Source organism: Lontra canadensis, unplaced genomic scaffold, assembly GCF_010015895.1.
Source record: "Lontra canadensis isolate GAN:19392208 unplaced genomic scaffold, GSC_riverotter_1.0 scaffold63, whole genome shotgun sequence".
Taxonomy (NCBI): Eukaryota; Metazoa; Chordata; class Mammalia; order Carnivora; family Mustelidae; genus Lontra; species Lontra canadensis.
Genome location: NW_022631057.1, coordinates 5,300,793 through 5,326,576, shown reverse-complemented (window position 1 = coordinate 5,326,576; position 25,784 = coordinate 5,300,793). Strand labels below are relative to the sequence as shown.

General features: G+C 36.5%; 1 protein-coding gene across 1 annotated transcript in view; it reads right to left on the bottom strand.

Moving 5' to 3' along the window:
• Positions 1–25,784, bottom strand: part of NEK7 (NIMA related kinase 7) — a 149,139-nt gene that overhangs the window by 46,040 nt on the left and 77,315 nt on the right. The window contains exons 4-5 of the mRNA XM_032878204.1: positions 13,082–13,144; positions 11,160–11,270 (exon numbers count right to left, since the gene is read on the bottom strand). Coding sequence (XP_032734095.1) covers positions 11,160–11,270; positions 13,082–13,144 — 174 coding nt within the window. The remainder of the gene's footprint in view (positions 1–11,159; positions 11,271–13,081; positions 13,145–25,784) is intronic.

Here is a 25,784-nt window from a genome sequence, read left to right as displayed (position 1 = left end):
AATTTGCAGCATGTGAATATTTTCCCTCTTGGCACTCTTGAATAAAATTCAGCAACGTGAAGTCACTCTAGAAGGTGTGAAGTGGAATGGGACTGGCGGCCATTAGATCACTGAAAATACTTATCATTGGCATCTGACTTTATGTACTTTGATATTTCCCATGCAAGTTCCACTTGTCTTTTATCCTTTCACGTAATGTCAGAAAACCCACTAAGAGTATACAGCTGTTTTTAGATTATAATTTAGTAGAATACCAATATAATCTATTCATTCTCCCTTATCAAAATTATGTGGGTTATTAAGGAAGCTGAAATATGTTTCATCTTAGGGTAGGAAGGGTAAAGATTTTTCTCTGAGAAACTAAGTCTTGGGGGAAAAAAAAAACCCTTAAGTTATTTAGCAAACAAGAAAAATAAGCTCCTATAATGTTTTTCCTCCAAAGAAGTTGCCTTCGGAACATTAGCACATTCATACTGAGGAAACTTAGGACATTAAAAAATCAGTAAGAATAGATGAATGCATCAGAATTACTACAAGAAATATTCCCCGAACTGCTGCCACGTGGTTAATTTTTAAGAGAAGCTTCTATGTTACTAAAACTAATACAGAAGACACTTGGAAATCTAAGACATTTTCTCTGCTGCACAAGAGTACTAGAGACAGAAAGAGTGAGACACAAAAGCAGAAAGTTAATCTTCAGGAAGACACAAGGTCACAAAGATAAACAGAAACATTTGCCTCTTTAATACATTCTTTCTGGTTCTGTTCTACCAGACATCAGTAAGATAGTTGGAAAAATATTTCAATATTCTTAATGGACAAGGGAAACACAATAATGAGACAGTAAACGTCTCTTGGCAGAAATTCACTGGGCTGGGGGGGGGGGGGGTTGGGAGTCTGTATCTCTTCTCTACTTAACTGTTGTAGCTACCAGTACGACTGACTGCTCGTGATGTTACAGGATTTTTTAAAGGCAGCTTTAGGATCAGTGTTACCTTAAAATGTAAAGAGCAAGTTGTCCTTTAAAAATTATTTTCTAGGGGCACCTGGGTGGCTCAATGGTTAAGTATCTGCCTTGAGCTCAGGTCATGATCCCAGAGTCCTGGGATCAAGCCCCACATCCGGCCCCTGCTGGGCAGGAAACCTGCTTCTCCCTCTCCCACTCTCCTTGCTTATGTTCCCTTCTCGCACTGTCTCTCTCTGTGTCAAATAAATTTTAAAAATAAAATAAATAAAAAATAAAAATTATTTTCTAATTTTCCCAAGTAAATATAGTTCTGAAGTTACATATCACCTTTTAGTTATACTCACAGAATTACATAATGGTCATTAGGATTTAATTTACTAAAATCCCCAAGTTCTATACTACTTTATTATATCAAAGTACTTAAGTATCGAAGAAAACCCAGGTGATATTTTATCAGTAACACTGCTTTTATACAAATAATTCTGTATAACACACCTACATGTACATATCAATGTAGGCACAAATCTATATGGATACACAAACACATGGCTGCCCATGCATGAGTGGGTAATTATGTACATATACATATGTATATAATATTCAATTCTGTATGGATTTTTTTTCAAATAGTGCCACTGATCTGTAACCTTAAACTTCCAAATAATTCTAAAGTCATATGCAACATAGATAACAATCTTATACAAAAGACTCAGAGGGAAACATCACATTTGGAATCACTGGCTATTCTCATAGTTGCCTGGCTTGGACTATCCATTTTATCCCAGAACTGAAATGGAAAGTGTAGGTGTCCTTATAAACTATAAATCAGAGTCATCCAAGATAGATGATACTACTGGGAAGATTTTATTGCTTTAAGGATTCAAAGGTCAAAAGTGTAAAAGACATCTCAAAGTGATTTTATTTCTAGTCCAACCTCTAAATTTGGATAAGTGCAAATAAAAATGTGTCTGCAAATATAAGAAACAACCACACCAAAAAGATGAACAAGATTTGTTAAGTTCTAATATTTGGAGCTAATAATTATCTTTATAACACAGTTTGTATTTTAGCTAATTTATCAAAGCCTATGGTACGCAAAATTGTAGGACAACCCCCCCAAATCCCGAAATTCTTGTATTTAATTCCCTCTGCTTGAGTTTAAGTTGTGAATATGATGAATTATCATTCTTCTATCGTGTTGTCTTACATGGCAGGAAAGGTTTTGCTGATGTAACTAAGGCTCCAAATCAGTTTCTTTTGAGTTCACCTTGGTAGGCCTGGCCTAACCCAGTAAGCCCTTCATAAAAGTTAGAAATTCAAAGCCAGAGAGACTCGACTGCTGGCCTCAAGGGAACAAACTGCCAGGCTATGGAGAGGGCCATGTGGCAGGGAACAGTAGGAGACCTCTAGGACCCAAGGATGGTCCCCAGTTGATAACCACAAAGATAGTCATGTAATTGCAAGGAAATTAATTCTTCTAACCAACCAGCAAACAAGGAAGAAAGCCCTAATCCTCAGATGAAATCACAGCCCCAGCTGGCACCTTGATTTCTGTCTTCTAAGACCTTGAGCAGAGAACCCACTAACCAGTATGTGAACTCACTTATCTACAGAAACTGTGAGATAATAAATTTGTATTGTTTTAAGTTGCTAACTTTGTGATAATTAGCCATAAAAGAAAAATACAAGTGAATTCCCTTTTTTTTTTTAAGATTTTTATTTATTTATTTATTTGACAGAGACATCACAAGTAGGCAGAAAGGCTGGCAGAGAGAGAGGGGAAGCAGGCTCCCCTCTGAGCAGAGAGCCCAAAGCGGGGCTCGATCCCAGGACCCCGAGATCATGACCCAAGCCAAAGGCAGAGGCTTAACCCACTGAGCCACCCAGGCGTCCCTCCAAGTGAATTTCTAAACACAGTAAAATCAACACTTAAAAGTAACTTTATGTGTGTATAAAGGAAAGGAGTTTTAAGGCTTCTACCAAATTTAAAGGGAATGCCATACAAGTGGTAACAATGCAGAAAATACAAGCTGCATATTCAAGAAGACAGCACATATCTAAATATATTAAGAGAAGATAGCCTAGGTCAGGAACAAAACAAAGATGCCCACTCTCACCACTCCTATTCAACATCGTAGAAGTCCTTGCCAAAGCAATCAGACAAGAGAAAGAAATAAAAGGTATCAGAATTAGAAAGGAAGAAGGAAGAAGTAAAATTATCTCTATTTGTAGATGACATGATTTTATATATACAGAAAATCCTAAAGACTGAACCAAAAAAATGTTAATTCTAATCAATGAATTTGTAAAGTTACACAGAACAAAATTAATGTACAAAAATCAGTAGTGTTTCTGTATACTAACAATATGTTATCTGAAAAAGAAATAAAGAAAATGATCCCATAGCATCAATAACCATAAAATATTTAGGAATAAACTTAACCAAGGAGTTTTCTAGTCTAAAAACAGTAAGACATTGATGAAAGAAATCAAAGGAGGCACTAAAATAAATGGAAAATATCCTGTGTTCAGAGTTGGAAGAATTTTAAATTGTTAAAATGTCAATACTACCAAAGGCCATCTACAGATTCAAGGCAACCCCTATCAGGATTCTGATGGCATTTTTTATGAAAGTAGAAAAAACAATTCCAAAACTTGCACAGAACCACAAGATCCCCAAGTAATGAAAGCCAAAGCAATCCTAAGAAAGAATAACAAAGGGGCAGGCATCTTGATATATCAAACTTCTTGATTTCAAACTATACTATAAAGCTACAGTAATCAAAACAACATGGTACTGTCATAAAAACAAAGAGAGCAATGAAACAGATCTGAGAGACTGGAAATAAACCCAAGCATGTACAGTCAACTAAATATTGGACAAGGAGTTAAGAATACCCAATGGAGAAAAATAGTCTCCTCAATAAATGGTGCTGAGAAAAGTGGATATTATTCACATGTAAAAGAATGAAAGTAGAATGAAACCATTAAAACCATGAAATTCCTAAAAAAAAAAAAAAAAGAAAGAAAGAAAAAGAAAGAAAAGAAAAGAAAAAGGAAAAACCTCCTTGACCTGGGTCTTGACAGCAGTTATTCAGAAAGGATACCTAAAGCATAAGCAGCAAAAACAAAATAAACAAGGGTCATCATATTGAATTTAAAAACTTCAGAAGAAATGATCAACAAAGCAAAAAGGAAACCTACGGAATGGGGAAAATTTGCAAACCATATATCTGATTATGGGTTAATACTCAAAATATATAAGGAACTAATACATCTCAACAGCAAATAGTAACAATAATAATAATAATAATCATGCAATTAAAAAAATGGGCAAAGACCTAAATAGACATTTTTCTGAAGAAGATATATGAATGGACAACAGATACATGAAAAAATGCTCAACAACACTACTCATTAGAGAAATGCAAATCAAAATCACAATGAGATATTGCCTCATGCCTGTCAGAATGGCCATCACCAAAAACAAAAACAAAAACAAAAGATAACAAATGCTGCCATGGAACTCTTGTACAGTGTTGGTGGGATTGTAAACTGGTACAACCACTATGGAAAACAGTATGGAGGATTCCTAAAAAATTAAAAATGGAACTACCATATAATCCCACAATTCTACTTCCAGGAATATATCCAAAAGAAGTGAAAATACTAGCTCAAAAAGATATCTGGCATCCCTATGTTCACAGCAGCATTAATTATAATACCCAAGACATGGAAACCACAAAAATGACCACTACAGATGAATGAAAAAAAGTTGTGACATACATATATATATATATATATATATATATATATGTATGTATATCTCACGTACACTCACACACAGAAGAACATTATTCAGCCATTAAAAAAAATAACAAGGAAAACTTGTCATTTGCAAGGGATGAACCTTGAGGACATTATAAGTGAAGTAAGTTAGACAGAGAAAGGGAAACGCTGTATAATTTCACTTATATGTGGAATTTAACACACACACACACACACACACACACACACACACACACAATCTCATAAAAAGAGACCAGATTTGTGGTCTCCAGAGCCCGGGGCGGTGGGGGGGGGGTGGAGGAAGGACGGGTGGAAGGTGGTCAGAGGTACAAACTTCCACTTACAACATAAATAAGTACTTGGATGGAATGTACAACCCGATGACTCCAAATACTTGTACTGAATAATATACAGGAAAGTTGTTATAAAAGTAAATCCTAAGATCTGTCATCACAAGACTTTTTATTGTATCTGTTTGAGATGACAGATGCTAACTATACTTATTGCGGCAATCATTTCACAATATATATAAATCAAACCATAATGCTATACACCTTATGCTTACACAGTGATGTATGTTAATTACATCTCAATAAAACAGGGAAAAAAAGAGATAGTCTTATTATTTGGAATTGTGCCAAACTCTTGACACAAAGTAGATACCCACTTAAATCCATAATTCACTAAATCCATATTCACTAAAAATATTTCACTAAAAAAAACTGCAAGTATAATGCTGACTGACTTCTTAGCCAGTGTGCTGTGGTATGAAAATCTTTTGACAGATAACAAACTTCTAAGTTTCCCCTAAGAGATTTATTACATTGGGTTATATTGTATTTTACTGACATTTTAACAAAAGGAAGGTTTTTATGTGCACTTTTTTCTTTTGTCTCAAACTGACTTTTTAAGAGGTAATTATAAATATAAAAAATTATAAATAATTCAATGAATAAACTATACGTTGGAAAAATGGGCTATGAAAAGTTTAAACACATTTTAGCAATATTTCTATTGACACCTAAAAAAAAAAAAGCTTTTGTTTATACCCTTCTGAGATTTGTGTCTCGTCTTCTCTATACCAAATCTCTATCACCAAATTTGTTTCTTTGCTGTACAAAGAGTGAAATAAACAGTGTTAATAAGGCAAAATGGAGAAACTATTGGTCTAATTTAAGGTATGATAAAGTAAATACATAGTATATAAATCACAACTTGATACACTGAAATCTGTTTTTTAAGAGTCTATTTTTCCTTTAAAATTCTGATTACTGATGACAAAGAAATATATGATGAAAAATTCTAGATTTCCTTTTATCCTAAAACTCATCTGGGAAGTATTTCATCTGACCACAGCCTCAGGTATTCCTTTGTCACTAATTAGAGAAATACTGAATATTTCAACTATAAATTGCTTAATTATATTTGTCAGCTTGCTCTAAACCAATTAATTATTTACTTGTAAAAATCTTTGATGCAATGCTATCCAGAGGTTCGTTTCTGGAATACAGACCAGAAGCTATATTTTCTCTTCTACCCCAATTAAGCTGAAGACTTGAGACAGTGAAATATATTGTTGTGATGCACTATGATTTACAATATTACCCCCTAAAAAGAAATGAATCATTTTCTTACAATTCAAGTATCTACTGCTGTCTTTTATAAAGCATTAAGTCACCATCATGTGCCTTCATAAAAGAAGTTCCTATGATTTTTTTTTTCCTTAATGTAGTCTCTTTTATAAAGATCAGCTTATAGCACAAATAAGAATGTTTAGAAAATGTTTTGAATTTCTTGCGGGGAAAAATACCATTCCTGTATCAGCTTGAAACACTGTCTTCTCTCTCACCAGCATACCACTCGATATCTTAGCAACTCCGGGTGAGACGAGAGTCAAACAGCAAGAAACAACCACCCATATTCATCTACTGGTCCCCAGAACAGAGAAGCATAGCAGAGGTAAAAAGAGTCAACTTGGAATTAAGGAAGGATGGGAGGGAGGGAGGGAGAGAGGGAGGGAGGAAAATAGCACCTTTTACATACTCACTGACCATGTGATTACTGAGTTACTACTATGAGCCAGGCACTTCCCTAGAAACTGAAGGTATCTATACCTTCCTACAGGAGATATTTGCTGAGCATCTACTCTGTGCAGGGCACTGTCCTAAGCACTAGGGATTCATGAGGTCTCCAAAGAAACAAAGATTCCTCCCTCTGAGAGCTTACATTCTGGATCCCACAGGTTGAGTAAATCTTGACAAACATCTTCACCACCAACTAGAAACTCGAGAAGGATTTAAGAAGAGGTTTTTCTTTTCTTTTCTTTTCTTTTCTTTTTCTTTCTTTCTTTCTTCCTTTCTCTCTTTCTTTCTTTCTTCCAAGACTTAATTCATTTATTTGAGAGAGAGAGTGAGAGAGAGAGAAGTAGCAGGGGGAGGGGTAGAGGGAGACGAACCCCACTGAACAGGGACCCAGACGTGGGGCTTGATCCTGGGACTCCAGGATCATGATCTGAGCCAAAGGCAGAGGCGTTACCAACTCAGCCACCCAGGCGCCCCTCAAGAACCATTTCTTGTGGTGCTGGGAACAGGGTCAGGAGTGAGTGTCTGCCAAGAAAAAACGGAACCAGGACAGTAAGTAGGAAAAGGCTGGTGGAGGTGGGAGTGCAAGACGGAAATCAGGACGGTCTTCTTTCATCACCCTACTTAGAACAGCAACACCCCTATCTCCTCGTTGTCCTTCTTTATTTATCATAAAAGACATACATAAATGTAACCAGATGTCAGACTTTCTTTTATGGACACTGGAATAGCTTTCTGTTATGGCCAGCATGCTGAGACAATTCTAAGATCTGTAAGTTTGCAATACAACTTTCCACCTTTAGGAGGGCTCCAAGAGGATCTGGGACATCGAACCCAGAATGTCTTACATCTTGATGAGGTAGACTAAGGGTACCTACAATAAAGACCAGGATCACTAGAGGTTTATACAATAATGTCTACTAGACAGGAAGGAAGAATGATATTATCAATTCTCTGAACTACTTCAGTTCTATCAAAGTACAATAAATTGCTCTATAAATATATAACTTACTAGCAATAAGTTGATATCTTTTGTTTAAAAAAAAAAGTTTCCTAAGTAATCTTTTACATGACAGATACCTTCAAATTTTAGTCAAAAGCCCCAAGGGTGCTTTAAGAGTATAGTTATCAATCTACAACTGTATGTAACTATTCATTACCAAACACAGAATCTGCTGTTCTGAACGGATCTTACTATGTCCACTGGGTCATTTAATTAAAAAAATTCCTTGAAAATGTCAACTGATGGCAAAAGCCATTTAAATAAGTGAGCTGAGTTCATCACCACAATAAGTATAACAACACACTGACAAATTTCTCCTCCCTCATGGGTTTAAGAAATCCAAATCTGCTAAAGATGCAATCACAGGGCTTCTATAAAGCACTCTGATCTTGCCCTAGTTTTCCCAAGTGGTGAAAGGACAGGAGTATTCTTTCAAGGTGAATGCTATGGGCTCAGGCGTGCCTTGGCAATGGGCAGGGACAGCAACCTCTAGGTGTGGAGGAACCATTGCAAAGAAAGAGCATTAGACTAGAAAAGAGCAAAAAAACTCTAGAAGAGAATGAAAACCCCCAAACATCAATCTCTCAATCAGGAGCAAGACTTGATAACTGAAACTGTTTGTTTTTTATCTGCCTTCAGCCGGTATTTGCCCAATGAAGATTTGCTCTCTTTGCTTCCTATTACAAGCATTTAAAGAACTCTTGCACTTAAAGTTTAAGCCAAGAATTGCATCTTAGTTGTCTCTCTTATAAGGACTACTTACATTTGCTTTTATATACCTCATCTTGATTGATAATTATTTAATAAATTTGGCATGTGTGTGTTTGCATTTCTTTTTAAAATTAAAACCGCAAATTAAGTACTTGATTAATTAAATTAGTGTTTATTAATGTGGAAAGACAGCGCTAGTATTGGGAAGTCCCTAAAACAGAAGATCAGATAACTGATTAGCAGTGAGTCACTCTCACCAGGGGACTTTGAACAGAGTCAGCTTGATAGCATTCTGCGATAATAAAAATATTAACTCCCAGTCATGTAGTATTTTTATAATGTAGCAAGCAATCTCAAAACTGCCTCCATCTTATGGATGAAGAGAAGTTAAATGGCAGGAGAGTTGACCCAGCTGACAGGGCGCTCCCACTGGATAGCAGGGTTCCTAGCTACTGCCAGAGAACCAGTGAGCACCTTGATGAGAAAATCTTTGAAGGCTTAGTAATGGAAGGCAAAGTGTGTATGCATCAACATCTCTCTGGGGAGAAGGTCAAGGGTTTTCATCTGATTTTTCAAAGGAGTTCTGCGATACAAAAATCTTTAACGGCCTCTAAAGGAAAACACATGTAATTTTGCATCAGATAAACCCTAATTTCAAACATCAGGTCTTCTATTTACTAGTAATGATGGTTATCTTCTCTAAATGTCAAATTTAGCCCCAGAATCCTTTTGAACAATAAACATGGTAATGCATATAAAGCCTCTAACATTGTTTTTAAGAATGCCTTAGAATAACTCCACGGAGCAGGGATTAGTGGCTGCGTTCCAGTATCTGTTGGGAGACTGACTATACAGACAATGTCCAGATCATATAAAAACAGAGCTTTGAACCGCAACCTGACCGGAAAACCAATCTTTTATCCATAACAAACATCCCAGGATGCCAGCCCACGATGTCCGGTGTGCAGGAAGCCAGACGGCCATCTCTAGTGACAATGCACGAAGCTGAGCAGTAACTCTGGGACAATCAGCCTCAAATGGCCAGAACTTGAATTAACTGACAGCTTCCTTAATTTTTGTCCCTGCTTCCAACTTAGGACCAATCAGAGACAGCCAGGTGAGATGCCTCACTTCTAAGTAGCTCATGTACAGCTTCTTTGTGCCAACAACCTCTAACTGGGTCATCCCTAAAGGCTTATTTTTCCCATTACAAAGATTTCCTATTCCTCTGCCTGCCACTGATTGAATCTCTGCCAAAATGTTACTGACAATGCTTGACTCCATCGCTATAGCAAGCTCAGAGTAAAGAGCCTTGCTTTTCTCATTTGGTTGGTTTTCACTGATTCCCACCCTGTTCAACATGTCTTCTGAGTAACAGAAGCTCAGCTGGCACATGACCAGCCGAATGAAGACTGTATATTCCAGCCTTTCTTGCAGCTACTTAGATTCATAAGACTAAATTCTGGCCAAAGGGATGAAGCTAAAAATGTTATGTGGCCGTATCCAGTAATGGGCCTCAAGATACAGCCAGCAAGTACCCTGTGTGCCTTCCTGCCTCAGAGAGCTGACTTGATCTGCTGCAAATAGGCTTGGTTTCTGAGAATCTGATAGCTCAGAGCTGCCATATCAGCTCCAGAATTTTATGTAACAGGGAAATATAATTAATAAGTTATAACACAGCAGTAGCTTCCATTTGCATAGACCTTACTATGTGTGAGACAGTTCTTAGGTCTTTTTTTTTTTTTAAGATTTATTTATTTATTTGACAGAGATCACAAGTAGGCAGAGAGGCAGGCAGAGAGAGAGAGAGAGAGAGAGGAGGAGGAAAGAGGCTCCCTGCCAAGCAGAGAGCCAGATGTGGGGCTCGATCCCAGGACCCTGGAATCATGACCTGAGCCAAAGGCAGAGGCTTTAACCCACTGAGCCACCCAGGCACCCTGAGTTCTTAGGTCTTAATAAATGTCAAATATTTAGTCATTTGCAACAATCCTATGAGGTAGGTTCTATTATTATTTTGTTTTTGAGAAACTGTCATACACAGAAGTAACCTGCCTAAGGACAAGCAATTTTTAGAGCACTGTAATTTGGAGGTTTCTATAACTTGTAGCTGAACTTAAGCCCAATTAACATGCTCTTGGAGAAGAAAGTTAAATAAACTTTAAAGTGGTTGAATTGGGGTTTGATGTGCAAGGTCTGAATGCAAAGCCCACTTTATTCTTTGATGAATCCCTCCCAGGAAAAGATAAGGATTCTCTAGAATCTCTTTCTGTCCCCTCTGTCCAATGTCGAGAGATAAAGGATCAAGCATGGTCTGCTCAGAAAATCAAGCTGCAAAATTTGAACTTCAGCTTACAGAAGACAACTCCGTTGATCTATTTCCAAGTTGGTTTCTGAGTGTCCACACATCTCAACTGAGCAGAGTGAGTTTTACCAGGTAAACCAGTTTCATAATCATAGTTAACACTACTATCATTCATTACATATCTACCATATCTTAAAGTATTTCACCGAGGTCTTTAAAATATCTGATATACCTATATGTTTATTAAAGAGCAATTCTATCAGAAAAAAAAATACTTAGTTTTAAAAAAGCAAAACAAAACCTTACCTTTATCATTCTGGACAGATCACCAGCATCAGCTAACTCCAAAACTATGTTAAGTTCATTATCTTCAATGAATGATGCATAATATTTAATTACATTTGGATGGTTGAGTTGCTGATGGAAAAACACACACACACACACACACACAGACACACACACACACACACAAAAACAAACACCAGAAAGTTTTCTTATTGTAAATTCCCAGGAATCACTTACAGTTTCTTAACTAAAGAATAAACTTAGTTGCTGCATTTCATTTTTAAGTTACAGAAATCTTAACATGACAGTATATTTTTCTTCAGTGAATTTTGAAACAGGTATTATAATTATTGAAAGTAATACTAGACACTAGATACTAGATAATTTAATTTTAATACTCTTTATTAGAAAAAGAGTAAATTACACATAAAATTTTTTAGAGTATGTATTGCTATGTTCAATAAGTATATAAATATAAATGAATTGCAGAATTATAGCACCAGTTCCTAAAAATTATACCCTTTGAAATGGGAACTGTCATTAAGGGCATTCAATGGTAAATAAAGTATTCCTTTTACTCCTATTCTGAAGTTGACCTGATCCTATATAACTGCAGCCAGTGGTTTAAAACAAAACAAAAGGACATCTGGTGTATTCTATCTAAACACAGCTTTTACATCAAATAGTATAAACATACTGAGTTTACCTATAGGGTTGATACATTAAATGATCTTAAGAAAAATTGCACCTTATAGAAATATATGCATCAGTCTCTACGTACTGACAATCCTTTTGTACAATTTGCTTTCTGTTCAATCTTTAAACAAGTTAACATAAAACAAATAGTTTATCAAAAAAAATTATTCAAGAATTCTCCCAGAGGGTATATACATGATTTTCTTCTTTTCTTTCTACTTACAGGTTTTTCCGCCACATCTTCTATGCTAATACATTATTTCTCTAATAACAATTTATATATCTTTTTAGAGCAGTTACTTCATGGCCCAGGAAATAATTACAACTAACAGAACAGCTGGAAAGCATGGTTCACTTTGAACTTACTCTTATCCTTCTTGATAAACTGGATTCATTTTAGGTACAAACAAAAATGTACAGCATAAAAAACATCCAAGTCTTATCTTACAGTTAAAAATATAACATAAGGTACAGCATTCCTCAAAGGAAATTTTACTAGAATAAAACCAGTGCAGAGATAACTGAAATTTCAGTTATATTCTCTGAGTGGATGAGAAACTGAAAAGCTAATTCTAACATACTCTTTATATCATCCCTTCTAAATCTGGAAAAAACAAAGAGACATATTACAAAAAGCATGCACCCATTTGGATCAGTCCACATTCTCAATATATTACATCTTGAGTTAATACTAATACTCATTTATGTTACTTAAGCTTTAGAATATATCTGCTTGGGACAGTCAAGAAAAAATTTCTTCAATATTTTTGCCCATTTTATCTATTTCCTAGTTTGAAAGGCAGGGGAGGGGAGCTAATCCTACCAAATGATCTGATTAAATATTTATAATGAATTAAATATTTATAACTACATTCTTCCATATACTGAGATACATATTTGTATAATGTTGTTTCAAACCAGTGTGGCATAAGTTAAGTTTAGTTCTAAAAATCCTTTTGCTGGGGTGACTGGATGGCTCAGTGGGTTAAGCCTCTGCCTTCAGCTCAGGTCATGATCTCAGGGTCCTGGGATCGAGCCCCGCATCGTCTCTCTGCTCAGCAGAAGCAGAAGCCTGCTTCCCCCTCTCTCTCTGCCTGCATCTCTGCCTACTTGTGATCTCTGTCTGTCAAATAAATAAAATAAAATCTTTAAAAAAATCCTTTTGCTTGTTAAGTGTAATATTTTCATAAATCACTTTTATCAACATGCTCATCTAGTTCAAAATAATCAATAGTTCATTTATTTACCTTAAGGAGATCTATTTCTTTGATACAATCAGCACGTGCTTTGGCATCCATTAAATCAAATATCTAAAAAGAGAATCCAGAATTATTTAATAAAATAATAATCTATGGTTCAAGAACCATGTAAATACACTGTAATAGTTCACATATAGTTATACACACACTAAGAAATTTTCTTCCTGATTAGATTTATAAGAGCTATGAAGAACTGTATTTTACCTGATGTTACCTCTAACGTTTACATTTTTCCTTCCCAAGGAACTCAGTATTAAAAATGAGAAATGAGGGACTCAGGTTCAAATGAAATAGAATGGATACTGTGGTCATAATAAAATGAGAATATATATTTAACAATTAATATTTACTAAACATATTGCATTAACTACCATTTAACTGTCACCCAATCAGTTGAAGACAACTAACATCAGTATTCCCATTTTACAGATGAGACAAAGCAGGTTTTAGAAAGCTTAAGAAACTGACAAAAGTTCACACAGCTAATTAATAGAACAGCCAGAATTCACTCTGAGTTATCTAAATATATCCCAAGCTCTGAACCATTATCTATACAATCAAATCATGTCTAAAAGGTCTAATGTACACCCTGACTGGGATCATAGCACTTGAAGGAGATAAAAATTGGGTTCTTTGGAGAGAACAGAGAGAGAGTCTCACCCTTACTAAAGATAGAGCACAGATATACATACAACATATAAACAGATATACTCTTATCTGTGGAATTAAAATTTCATAAGGGAGGGTAGTAATTAGGAAAAAAAAAAAACAAACAAACAAACCTAAAAAGGCTCCTTGGGGTGATAATGAAGAAAAGGTTGAGAAATACTGGTCTAATGTAAAAACAGAATAATAAATAATGTAATCAAAGGGATATTGATGATGTCTCTGAAAACAACTCTCTCAATGTTCTAAGCGTATGGAAAATAAACAATAATAAAAAATCAGTATGCTAAATATTGTAGAAAATATCTGGATAAGTCACTACTATGAGCCAATTAAAACCTTAGCCACATAACAAAACGACTTTAATAACATTTATAGTCATCAACTTGACCAAGTCTTCCTGATTCAGACAGTCAAAATGTTCCAGGAAAAGTAGGTGTGTAACTTGAAAGGAGGGCATGATCCAAGTCTTTTTGACTCGAGAAGAAATCACTGAACACCCACCAGAGGGTGTAGCCTCTTTACATCCAGATGGTGCTATCATCCTGCCCATGTTTTTACAGTCAGTAGTACTGGCTCCAGTTTAGAATGACCACTCAGATTCAGAGAAGCTAAATACCTCCTTATGGTCATAAAATTAATAAGTGACAGAACAAGGACTTGAATCTAGATCATTCCAGCTCCAGAATCTGCATTTCCTTCAATGTCCCAGGTAGTTGTAAAGTCTAACACATACACCACTAGCTAGTAAGTACTAAAATACACGTGTGTGCAAAGTGTAGTATGAGAAATCTAAAGAAGGAATCCCCGTGCGAGGAGTGGGTAACATTAAAGCTGAAACTTTGAAGACAATGTAAGTTCTTCTAGCCAGAAACAACAGATACCGAAGGCATAAAAGGTAATACAGAATATGGGGGTATAATCACAAATTGTAATACACAACTTTTGCTCGATAACATTCTTAATATCCAAACATAGATGTAGTTCTAATCTTCCCCTTATTAAAAAAATTAAGAAAGTTATAAATAAAATTTTAAACAAAAATATCCACAAACTCACTTCCTTAAAGAATTTTAGCTTTTGCTCACTCCCTTCCATTTCTTGTACAAACATATGTGTGTCAGAAAGTGAAAACAGCAGCAGGGTACAATGTGGTATATATGTGTTTTCACCTGACACTATAGCAAAATACTCCTCTTATTTCTATGTCCTCTTTATTTTTTTTATTTATTTAATTTTCTAACAAAATTTTGAGTATCATGTTTTTCAAGTTTTAATGTGAAACAGCTAAGAACTGCATTTTAAGATCTGAAAAAAAATACAGAATCATATCTTATTTAATGGGCTTTTCTTAAAGATTTCTTTATTCATTTGACAGACAGAGATCACAAGTAGGCAGAGAGGCAGGCAGAGAGAGGAGGAAGCAGGCTCCCTGCTGAGCAGAGAACCCGATGCAGGGCTCGATCCCAGGACCCTGGGATCACAACCTGAGCTGAAGGCAGACACTTGAACCCACTGAGCCACCCAGGTGCCCCTAATGTGCTTTTCTTTAAAAAAAAAAAAAAATTATTAATTTATTTGAGAGAGAGAGCAGAAGGGTATGTGTGAGAGGGAGGAAGGGCAGAAGGAGAGAGAGAGACTCTCAAGCCAACTCTCAGCTGAACACGGAACCTGATGCAGGACTTGATCCTAAGACCCAGAGATCACCACCTGAGCCGAATCACGAGTCGGACCCAAATTGATTAAGCCACCCAGATGCCAGTCCCCTTTAATGGTTTAGAAAGGGAGTGAGATAAACAAGGTGGCATCAAATTTCCTCCCACTTCATACAAACAACAGAAAAGGAAATGTGTGTGCTAGCACATGTATTAGAGAGCGTGGCTTCACTCTTCCCCATTAGTAGTAATTCTAACTAATTTGACCATAATCAACTTGCACTGACTACTATGATTGCACAACAGAGCGAAAGAAAAGAAAGAAAAGATTATAAGTGGCAAATCACTGTCACAAAGTTTACATAAAATATCTACTAAGAGAAATTTTTTGCAACCTTCAAGTGCTCATATATATCAAACTTTGTTAAAATGAGAGAATATATTAGCTATAAATGGATACTAATTGCAGGGGTTAAAAAAAAAAAAAAGAACAGCAACGACCAGCATTAAAGCACAAACAGTGTAACACTACCTATTGAAGGAAAAACCTCATATAAACACAAACCTCTTTAAGAGCATCATAGTTTTATTCTACATGTAGATGATTAACATAAATAATGTAACTTGTTCATGTTCTGGCTTTCTTTCATTCATAAAACCATGCTGTCAACTTGTTACTAGATTTTGTTGTAGATACAAATAAAAAAAACAAGCTTGCTGCTATCAGATGCAGCATGCAGACTGGAACACAGAACACGAACACACAATCTAATAAACGCTGCTTGTACAAAGTGATGGGAGAACCTCAACAAGGGGGAGTGGCAGGGACTCTATATGCAGGATTCAGAGATGCAGAAAAGTATGAAACACTCCAGAAAGAGTTCTTCTAGAACTAAGTAAAATCAAAAGATCATTATTTTATTTTTTTTTATTTTTTTAAAGATTTTATTTATTTATTTGACACACAGAGAGAGATCACCAGTAGGCAGAGAGGCAGGCAGAGAGGCAGGCAGAGAGAGAGGGGGAAGCAGGCTCTCTGCTGAGCAGAGAGCCCCATATGGGACTCGATCCCAGGACCCTGAGACCATGACCCGAGCTGAAAGCAGAGGCTTAACCCACTGAGCCACCCAGGCACCCCAAAAGATCATTATTTTAAAGGAATAAGCTTTATACCTAGCAACTTCATACAGAAAAGCCACCCATTCCCCAAATTGCCAGGTGATGCTGTAAAAACTGATGTGACTAATATAACCTATTCAATAATAACAAATATTAATGTAAATAAAATGTTGATGTTGATTATTAGTACAGACACGAAATGCACACACATTAAAAGTCGAAGCGGCAAGAGAATTAACAGGTTCTCTCCAAATCATGAACGCGGATGCCATTCTCAGGAACTATGAGTCACAATGGACTTCAGATAATTCAAAGAAATGCCGGGAAGTATAAAATTTTAAATGTCTTTGACTTTGAAGGAATTCCTGAAAACTTTTTTTAAGGAAAAAGAGAAAGGATAATTCTGGTATTAGTGACTAAAAATGAAGAAAATCACAAACTTGACATGTATAAATTTAATCTCCCAATAATCAATATCTCTATGATGGGAAAAATATTTAAAAAGTGAAGCTAATGAATGAGATGAGAAAAAGATGTGTACGAGAGCTTTAGGAAACCCTAACTAGACACAAAACACCAAAGAAGAGGGTGTTCCATAGAAATCATGAATTTCCGGGGTACCCAGATGGCTCAGTAGGTTAAGTGTCTGCCTTTGGATCAGGTCATGATCCCGGGGATCCTGAGATCAAGCCCTGCATTGGGCTCCCTGCCCAGTGGGGAGTCTGCCTGTGCTTCTCCCTCTGCACCCCCTGCTCAAGCTCGCTCTGTGTCAAATAAATAAAATCTTAAAAAAAAGTTTTAATTCAATTTACAATTAAATAATAAGTATTACAAATTAACTTTTATTTTTTTTAATATTTTATTTATCTGACAGAGAGCACAAGTAGGCAGAGAGGCAGGCAGAGAGAGAGGAGGAAGCAGGCTCCCTGCTGAGCAGAGAGCCCGATGTAGGGCTCGATCCCAGCACCCTGAGACCATGACCTGAGCCAAAGGCAGAGGCTTAACCCACTGAGCCACCCAGGCGCCCTTTAACTTTTATTTTTAACTGAATTCTCAGTAATAGCAAAGACTTTCCTTAGTCACTGAGAGATAAGTATTACTGGCCCATTTGAGAGAAAACTAAATTCTGAACCAAATACATTTATAAATATACTTAACTGGGAATTCAGCAGTATCGTAGCTTTTTTTTCTCTTTGCCAGCAAGTCCAGACAAAAATAAAAACTGCATCTTTAGATTAAATCATTCCCAGACAGATTCAAGACTGTCTGATTTCATGAGCAAGAAAAGAAAACACATAAGGGGAAAAAAAATCTGGATTTAGTAAAACAAAACAGAACAAAACAAAAAACCTTTTCTTAGAATATTTACAAGCTTATCTTCAGAAGGCATCTCTCTGGGCTCTACCGAAGTTTCTGTGGGTTTTTAAACTTACTGTATACTTGGTAAGAGCAAAGTTAATAACAGTGTTTAGGCAAGTATTTGCTAATAAGTTCTTGGTACTTTCTCAATCATTTTAAAAGTTTTGTTTTGTCATCTCTAAATTTTGCCAAAAAATTACTCATGACTAATGAAACTGAAAAGGAAATCTTTAAGAGGAAAAAGAGGCCTTGAAGTTAATTTAATAGAAATGTCCTTGCAAAGGTGTATGTCAATCTGTTAGAAGAAAAAACACTTAAAATGTAGCAAGGAAAGTACTTAAAAATGTATACTAGAAAGTTTGAAAAACCTGATATATCTCCTTTTAAATAAGTCTTATGTAAATGAAAATCCTAACCAAATTATCTCTTGGGCCTCCCCAGCTTTATAGAGCCTGAATAAATGAACTGAGCAGCTTGTGCCTAAATTGAGTCCCTGTATTCCATGTGACAAGTCTCAGACACCCCTGAATTATGCTATTTTTCATCCCAGTGTTCTTGGTCCTTTTGACCCGGTGCCCAAGTGATGTTTCCATCCCTTTATTCCCACTGACCGATGCCTGTACAGACCGTCCCCTACCATTGCTGGAGTGAGGGGAGAGCAGCTTTAAGGAATGTTTTTGCTATCAGCCTGCAAATTTCTGCTTCCCCTACTTGCTGAATGGTAGGCAGACTTTCCCTTACGGAGCCCCTCTCTCTCTTATTTGAAGGGACAGAGGATGGGGGTGTGTGTGTGTGGAAAATCTATAGCAGAAGGGCTGTGAGGTCTTCTAGATACAAATCACAATCACCGAACAAGTTAGCGTCCACATAACTGACGTCTACCACCAGCACTTGCCTGACTAAATCCAGAGACACTCTAGAGGGTGGAGAGATTGGGCTGGGGGTGCGAAACTTAAGGAAGGTGAGCAGAGAAGAGTTACATGGAAGCCAGAAACCTTCCTCCCTTTATAACACCAGGGCCTGCACCGATCTAGCTTCTGTTTGCCTTCCTCTCTTAATACATCAACATGTTTGAATTGCAAATGACAAGACAGGCCTCGATTCCTTTCTTGTGGATTCCTTAATGTCCTGATGGTATAGAGCTAGGTATCAGTGCACGGCGGCACTCATTATTCTTTGACTTTTAAAAAACTTTTGTTTCCAAGGGAATGCCTTTTAACTCAATAGGCTATAGGTGACCTGACTTCAAGTGCAGCAGGGCGCCCTGTTCAATAGGCTTCCTTAAAATTAAAAAAGAAAGAAAGAAAGAAAGAAAGACCTGTAAAAATTATCATAGGAAATTCATTCAGATTTTAAAATTTTGTTTTAAAATTTTAAAATTTTGTTCAGATTTTATAGAGTTTAAAGTTCATCAAAGCTTAGTCAGGTCTGCTACAGATTAAGAAGCTACCCTATGGAGGACACTGGAAGCTGTGAGTGAGAATGTGGCTAGAAGAGACGTAAAAGATCCAAAATTAAAACTGTAAGACATGACCCAAAAATAGAATCAATTAAAGGGGATGGAAAAGACAAGGGATTGAAGGCGACAGAAGAGGGATACCAGAGAGGGAAGAGAATCAAGAGCATGGAATCCCAGAAAACACAAGAGGCAAGTTTTTAAGAAGCTACAGGCAGGTGCTGAGCAACAGGTTGTAGAGTGGGGTCAGTGAGAAAGTCAGACGACGACACTACAGGCAGAGATGGGAGGCTGAAGTGGGACAAATGGAGCAACTGGTGAAAATGTCTCAAAGGACAACAAAAAAGAAAAATTCCTTCCAGAGCACGGGTAGAGTTAGCAGAAGTAGAATCAGAACAGCTACGTGATCGTGAAAACACAACCAACACAAAGACTGTTTCCGTCAAACAGGAGGCGGCATTCTCTACTGAACGTGAATGCATCCAGGAAGAAGCTGAGGCTTCAGGGTAGTAGTTTTTAAATTCCACTGTGGACATTATAATCATATATCTTCTGAATTGGGGTTCTTATTATACTGTGATTAAAATATACGCAAGTGGGCAGTGTAAGACAGCGCATGTCCAAGCAAACAACAAGAACTCCAAAACATACCCTTAATCCTCCTGTGCTATGGGACACGAAACAATGTTACACATGAATAGAGAAATGAGGAAATACACAGTGAAGATTAACCATGACTGGGAATTAGCAACACAGGGAAAGATTCTAATGGAGGGGCATTGCTCAAATCGCTGACAAAGGTCCACGGAAGTGAATAATTGAAATCAGACCTTAAAAAAGAGGTCTGGAGAATATGGAATAGTGTCCATGGTAATCAAGATGAGGTCAAAGAACAAGTTTTACTGGAAAGAGGGAATGGGAGAGAATTGGGAATTTAATTAGAGAAGGAATTTTGAGAGTTTGAGTTAGAATCAGTAAGTGTAGGGTGTGCCCTGATAATGGACTGAGAAGCTGACGGAGTGTCATGGAGTGAGGCATGCTGAGAAACGATGATGCCTGGGTTCAACAGAGTTAATATGGTATCAAGCAATGGGTGGAGAAAAAAAATTTTTTCTTAAAAAAACAAAGAAAAAGTATTTCAGACTGGCAGACAAGGGACAAAGATGGGGAAAAAAACATTGAACTGGATGACACTAGTTTCAAAGATGGAGGAATGACAGATGGTTGAGTGTAGAATGTGGTCTGAAGTGGTAGAGAAAGCAAGCCCTAATGAAGATGATTCCACAGTGTCTCAAGTCAAGAAAGAGAAGCACATGACGTTGGTGACGGTTGTGAGGAAAGAGTAAATGTCAGAGGCAAAGCAAGACTCATTTAAAGAACAAGAACTAAAAAACTATTTGTGGAAAAAAGGTCTAATGTATTACCTCTTAAAATCTGCCTCCTACATGAAAACTATCATATAACTCTATTTGCTTTTATATATTCTTTTAGCTTTAATGTTTACAAAGTTTTAGAAATCTCTTCTTCTGTCATTTTTGTTTATATTGCCAATAATATTACTTATTTAAGAGCTAAATATTTTTCAATTAATAATGTTTGGTCTTATTATCAATGTGTACTGAAAGGATGAACTGTGTTCTACACAACAGTCTGTGCAGTCTTTAAAAAATATACCAGATTTTATCATCACTCACTTAAGCTCTTCCAATGGCTATTCATTACCCTTACAACATATAACACATAAATGTACAAGACCTCTCTTCATGGCTCACAAACAAAACTCTCAAATTCTGGTTCCTGTCATGCTCTGTAACCCCATGTTACTTCCCTTCCGCACTCCATTTACGGGGGTCACAACAATGTGTTTTCAGTATATTCTAAGTTAATCCTATTGTTCAAGGCTGTTCTCTATACCTGGAATCCTCTGCTTCCTGCTGTTCAGATGGTTGACTCCTTATCCTCCACTTCAGCTTAAATTTCACATACTCAGAGAAACCTTTGCTAGATACTCTATCAGAAAGTCCTCCTCCCCCCGCCCCACCTAATTTTTTCTCTCCTGTCACATGACAGTCACTTCCTTCTTGGCTATAAATATTTGACTTACTGTCTATACCCCCCACCAAAAATGTTGAACTCAATTGTTGTATCTCAGTGTTGAGTAGATGTCTGCCACATAGTAGGTCCTCAGTAAATATTAAATGAGCATATCAAAAATCTTCAAAGGTCATAAATAAAAAGTTACTTCAACTATATTTATTCACTGAGCTTGGCCACTAGAAGAGTTTACCAACTGGTACAATCAAAACTTGTACTAGCATAATAAAAACCCTAAGGCACCATAAGATGCTAAAGAAAAAAAACAATGTGGAACATCTAAAAAGGACAAAGGACTAAATTATTTCATTGATATCCATTAAGTCATTTAAATATTTTAATGTTCATAATCTATTTATGCCATGTGTGTAATTCATTATAACCCTAAAATGTTAACTAAAATGCCCTATTCCCTAAACCTTCAATAAAACTAAAAATTTTCTCTATTTCTTATATGCCTAAGAAATGCCTTAAAAAAATTACAAGTACAATAAATAAAATTAAGAAGCTTTCATTTTTAAGATAAAAAACTGTGTCTCCTTAACAACTAAACTAACATCAATTACTAAATTATTCTCCAATTTAAAAAAATATATAATTTACAGATTATTCTTACAAATGCTTCCTACTTTTCATTTGTCCAAATAACTATTGTAAGGCTCAAAGGAAATCTACAGAGATCAAATAACAAAGCTGATAAAAACTGCAGGATGAATTCAGTGATCACTGTAAACACTGAATACAGATTGGATATAAAGTTGTAGAGATTATGATTGTATTCTAATCTGTATGCATTATGGAAGAAGCTATCATTGCTCACAAATTTCTAAATGCATGCAATCCCAATTTCTAATACATGAATACATGCAAAAGCTTCTAAGAAACTAAAATCAACATATGTAAAAAGAAGCAAGGTAAACTCAATATACTTTAAAGAGCGATTTTCTTGATAAATGTTTTACTAGAATAATCAAATATAAGTAAAGCAATAAACATCAAAGAATACCGTTTCTTCAGAAAGTTAACCTGTGTATCAAAATGGTGAATTTGAACAAAATACATTAGTACCTTATCTTTGTTAGTACTATACAACAGTACTTTCCATTCCAATAAGTATCTCTGACAATGAATGTCCCATAGGAAAACAGTGTTATCTGGACATATAACTTAAGACTAGGCAAACAGAACTAAAGATCAAAATATTTCACCTACTATCCGAAAATTAGGGTAACAAAGATCAAAGGACTGAGACACAGCGAGACTCAAAATTCATATTAGTAGCGTGTCATAAGATTGCTAAAATAAAAATTCCAATTACATAGCTCTAATCAATGAACTAAGCATAACAAAACAGAGATTACATGTACCAGATCAAAATAATTCTTTAACAGTCTTCTAACATAAAGAACAGAGCTTCTGAGACCCAGGTCACATCCTCTGTGAAGATTTATCCCAATCTCCCTCTCACCAACATTCCTGGAGGCCGCTCTTAACTACAGTGCCTATCCTGTGATTTCAGATGTTTCTCTGTTGCACTTCTTCTGGAATCCCATGAGCCCTATTATTTATCTTAGTATTCCCAAAGCCTTCCACACTGACCACTGAACATGAGTTGAACCAAATATTAACACGAGATGGAATGAGTGAATGAGTGGTAAGAAGGGAAATGTCAAAGGGAAACAGGGAGACAGAAGCAAAGGTGGTTCATGGAATTTCAAAAATGTCACATCAGCTAAGGCACCATCTTAATTTTGGCAAACGAATCATGATGAGATGTGGGTACATTTTTGAAAAGATTAGTTAACACTGCCATGCACTGTAGGCTCTCAGATCTCTTTATAAGTTCAGGCATTCAGGACACACACTCTTCTTTCCACATACAGGTAACAGGCAAACCTACAGGAACGTCACCAGGGCTTAGGACACTGTTTTTTTAAAGTCTTGAAAAAGTGAAACTTGATGGTGTGGGACAAAGTAAAGAAATGCCTTGAAAACTAAGCTGAAGAATGTAGATGGTAATTCTGACGTGTCTCCTGAATGATATAGAAGCAGACAAACGAATTGTAAAAGCAGCACTTCAGCCTATGAACCCAAGCACAGTATTCGGGAAAGATTCTAGAAGAGCTGGGAACAGTAATACAGATCTTCAGACAAGTGACAAGATGCATGAGGAAATCCAGTATTTGATTCTTCATGAATTTTTTGAAGAAGGGCTAAGATTCTCCAGAAAGGACGATAGTCTGGTTAGCAATATTTTTAAAACATTTTCACTTTAAGCTACAGAGATTTTTCTTAAAGGAAGAAACACAGGACTCATTGTTCAGCACAAGTTTAATACATCACAAAAATCAATACCATATCTGAAATGCAAACACATTTCTCCTCACAAAGGTTTAAGACACCATTTCCTAACTAAATAAGCTATGAATATCTTTACAAAAGCATCTCTCTCCTCTATAAAGAAGCTATGTTTAAACTGGAACATGACCCAGTATTAACGCTGTATAAAGCGAAAAAGAACGTTCTAACGCAAGAGCACAAATGGACCTCACCCAGCAGGAGACCGCCGTCTGAGATTTATCACGGTGCAGAATGGGAACAGTTAGAGGGGCATCTAATACTGAATGGAAATATGATTGCCCAAATTAACTCATGTCCTTTCAAATTTCCAATCAAAAGGAAGACAGTACAGGTGGAATGGAGCCGTGTCTCTTTCTCTACACTCAGAGTCAGTTAGAAGCTGGAGAAGGAAGCTGAGAAGCCTCGAGACCTCCAGGTAATTTCTCAATCCATCTACCCTCTGGCATTCACTACCTGTAGCAAATAAGTGGCTGACTTCTTTCCAGTCCATTTTGTGCGTTTGGTTTGTAATTTTCCTTTTAAATAAATGAATTTTAAAGATTATTCCTCTACATGAGGATCCATAGTGAATCCTTACTTTCCTATTCTACAAATTCCTGATCCCGGCTCCAGTGCTCTCCAGAAGCTGGTCTCGCACTGGTAGCCCGGCCTTTGTTCCGATTCCACCAATGGCTCAAACGGACATCTCCATTCTGTGAACTCCTGTTTAAATCAGGAATCCATGCCACAAGGCTTAACCTTTAATTGTTCCACAAAAACTCTTTTTTCTCTGGAACGCAGGAATCATATGACTAGCTTCCTTTTTATTGCCCCTTGGTGCCTAGTCATGCACAGTAGAAATTTCATAAATACATTTAAAAAATGGATCAGAGTTCTTTTATAAGGGAATCGTCCTTCCAAAAGTCATCTGCTTCACGAACATTAATATCTGCATTCTATATTATGTTTTCTTAAGCTCTAAGTGGCACATTAAACGAGAGAAAACAACTACACTTACATGCTGCCCATGAGAAAGTCAACTGGTGCAACTATGAAAAGTAACTTGCTATTAACTTGTAGAACCTACCATGCGTATCCCCTGTGGCTCACCATCTCTATTCTTAGGCCCAGACAAAAGAGAAATGCTCGCATGTCACACAAGATGCTTGCGAGACACAGAAGACTAGCACAGCAGTACTGTTTACCATAATAAACAACTTAGAAACAATCCAACCAGCAAGCAACATGTAACACGAGCCATGGAAAACGATACGGCAGTGAAAAGGTTAACGTAGAGCCACAAGCACCAACATGTGATGACGCTGATGTAAAGCTCCAAAAATGCAAAGCAAACAACAGATTTATTTAGAAATTTATACAGATGTGGGGAAACTGTAAAGAAAAGCAAAGGAATGTTAAACACAGAATTCCAGACGTGGTTACCTCTGAGGGAAGGGAGTGGCACCTATAGATCAAAAAAAATTTTTCATGCTGTATTTCTTAAGCTGGGTGGTGGATATGAGGGCATTTTTATTATTCTTTATATCATATATGCCACATAACATTTTTTATAAACATTTAATATTTCCTTAAAAAGGTAAGGGAAAACTCTTCATCTCTGTAATGGCTACTTCAAGTATACTGATGCTTTAAGAAGTCACACACACACACACAGGAAACTCTGGTCTCACAGGTCACTACAGAAAAAAGGTATCAGGGTTGCAGAGTAAAATAGGAAGTCTATGGGCAGGTATGAACAATAACTGCCTTATCTGAAAAATGGGAAGCAAAACTGTGTGATGTCAAACATACCCTGCGACACAAAAACAAGGCAAGTGACATTAGACTTTCTAGACTTGTTCAGGTGAATGAAAGTTCCAGGGTTCTGGCAAGTATACCTGCAGGTAGCTCAATGGGACTAGCCCACTAGGGTTAGGTCAGGACTTGGTAAGAGGAGCTAGAACAAGATAAATGAATCTGAGGGAAACAAAAGAAAAGTCAG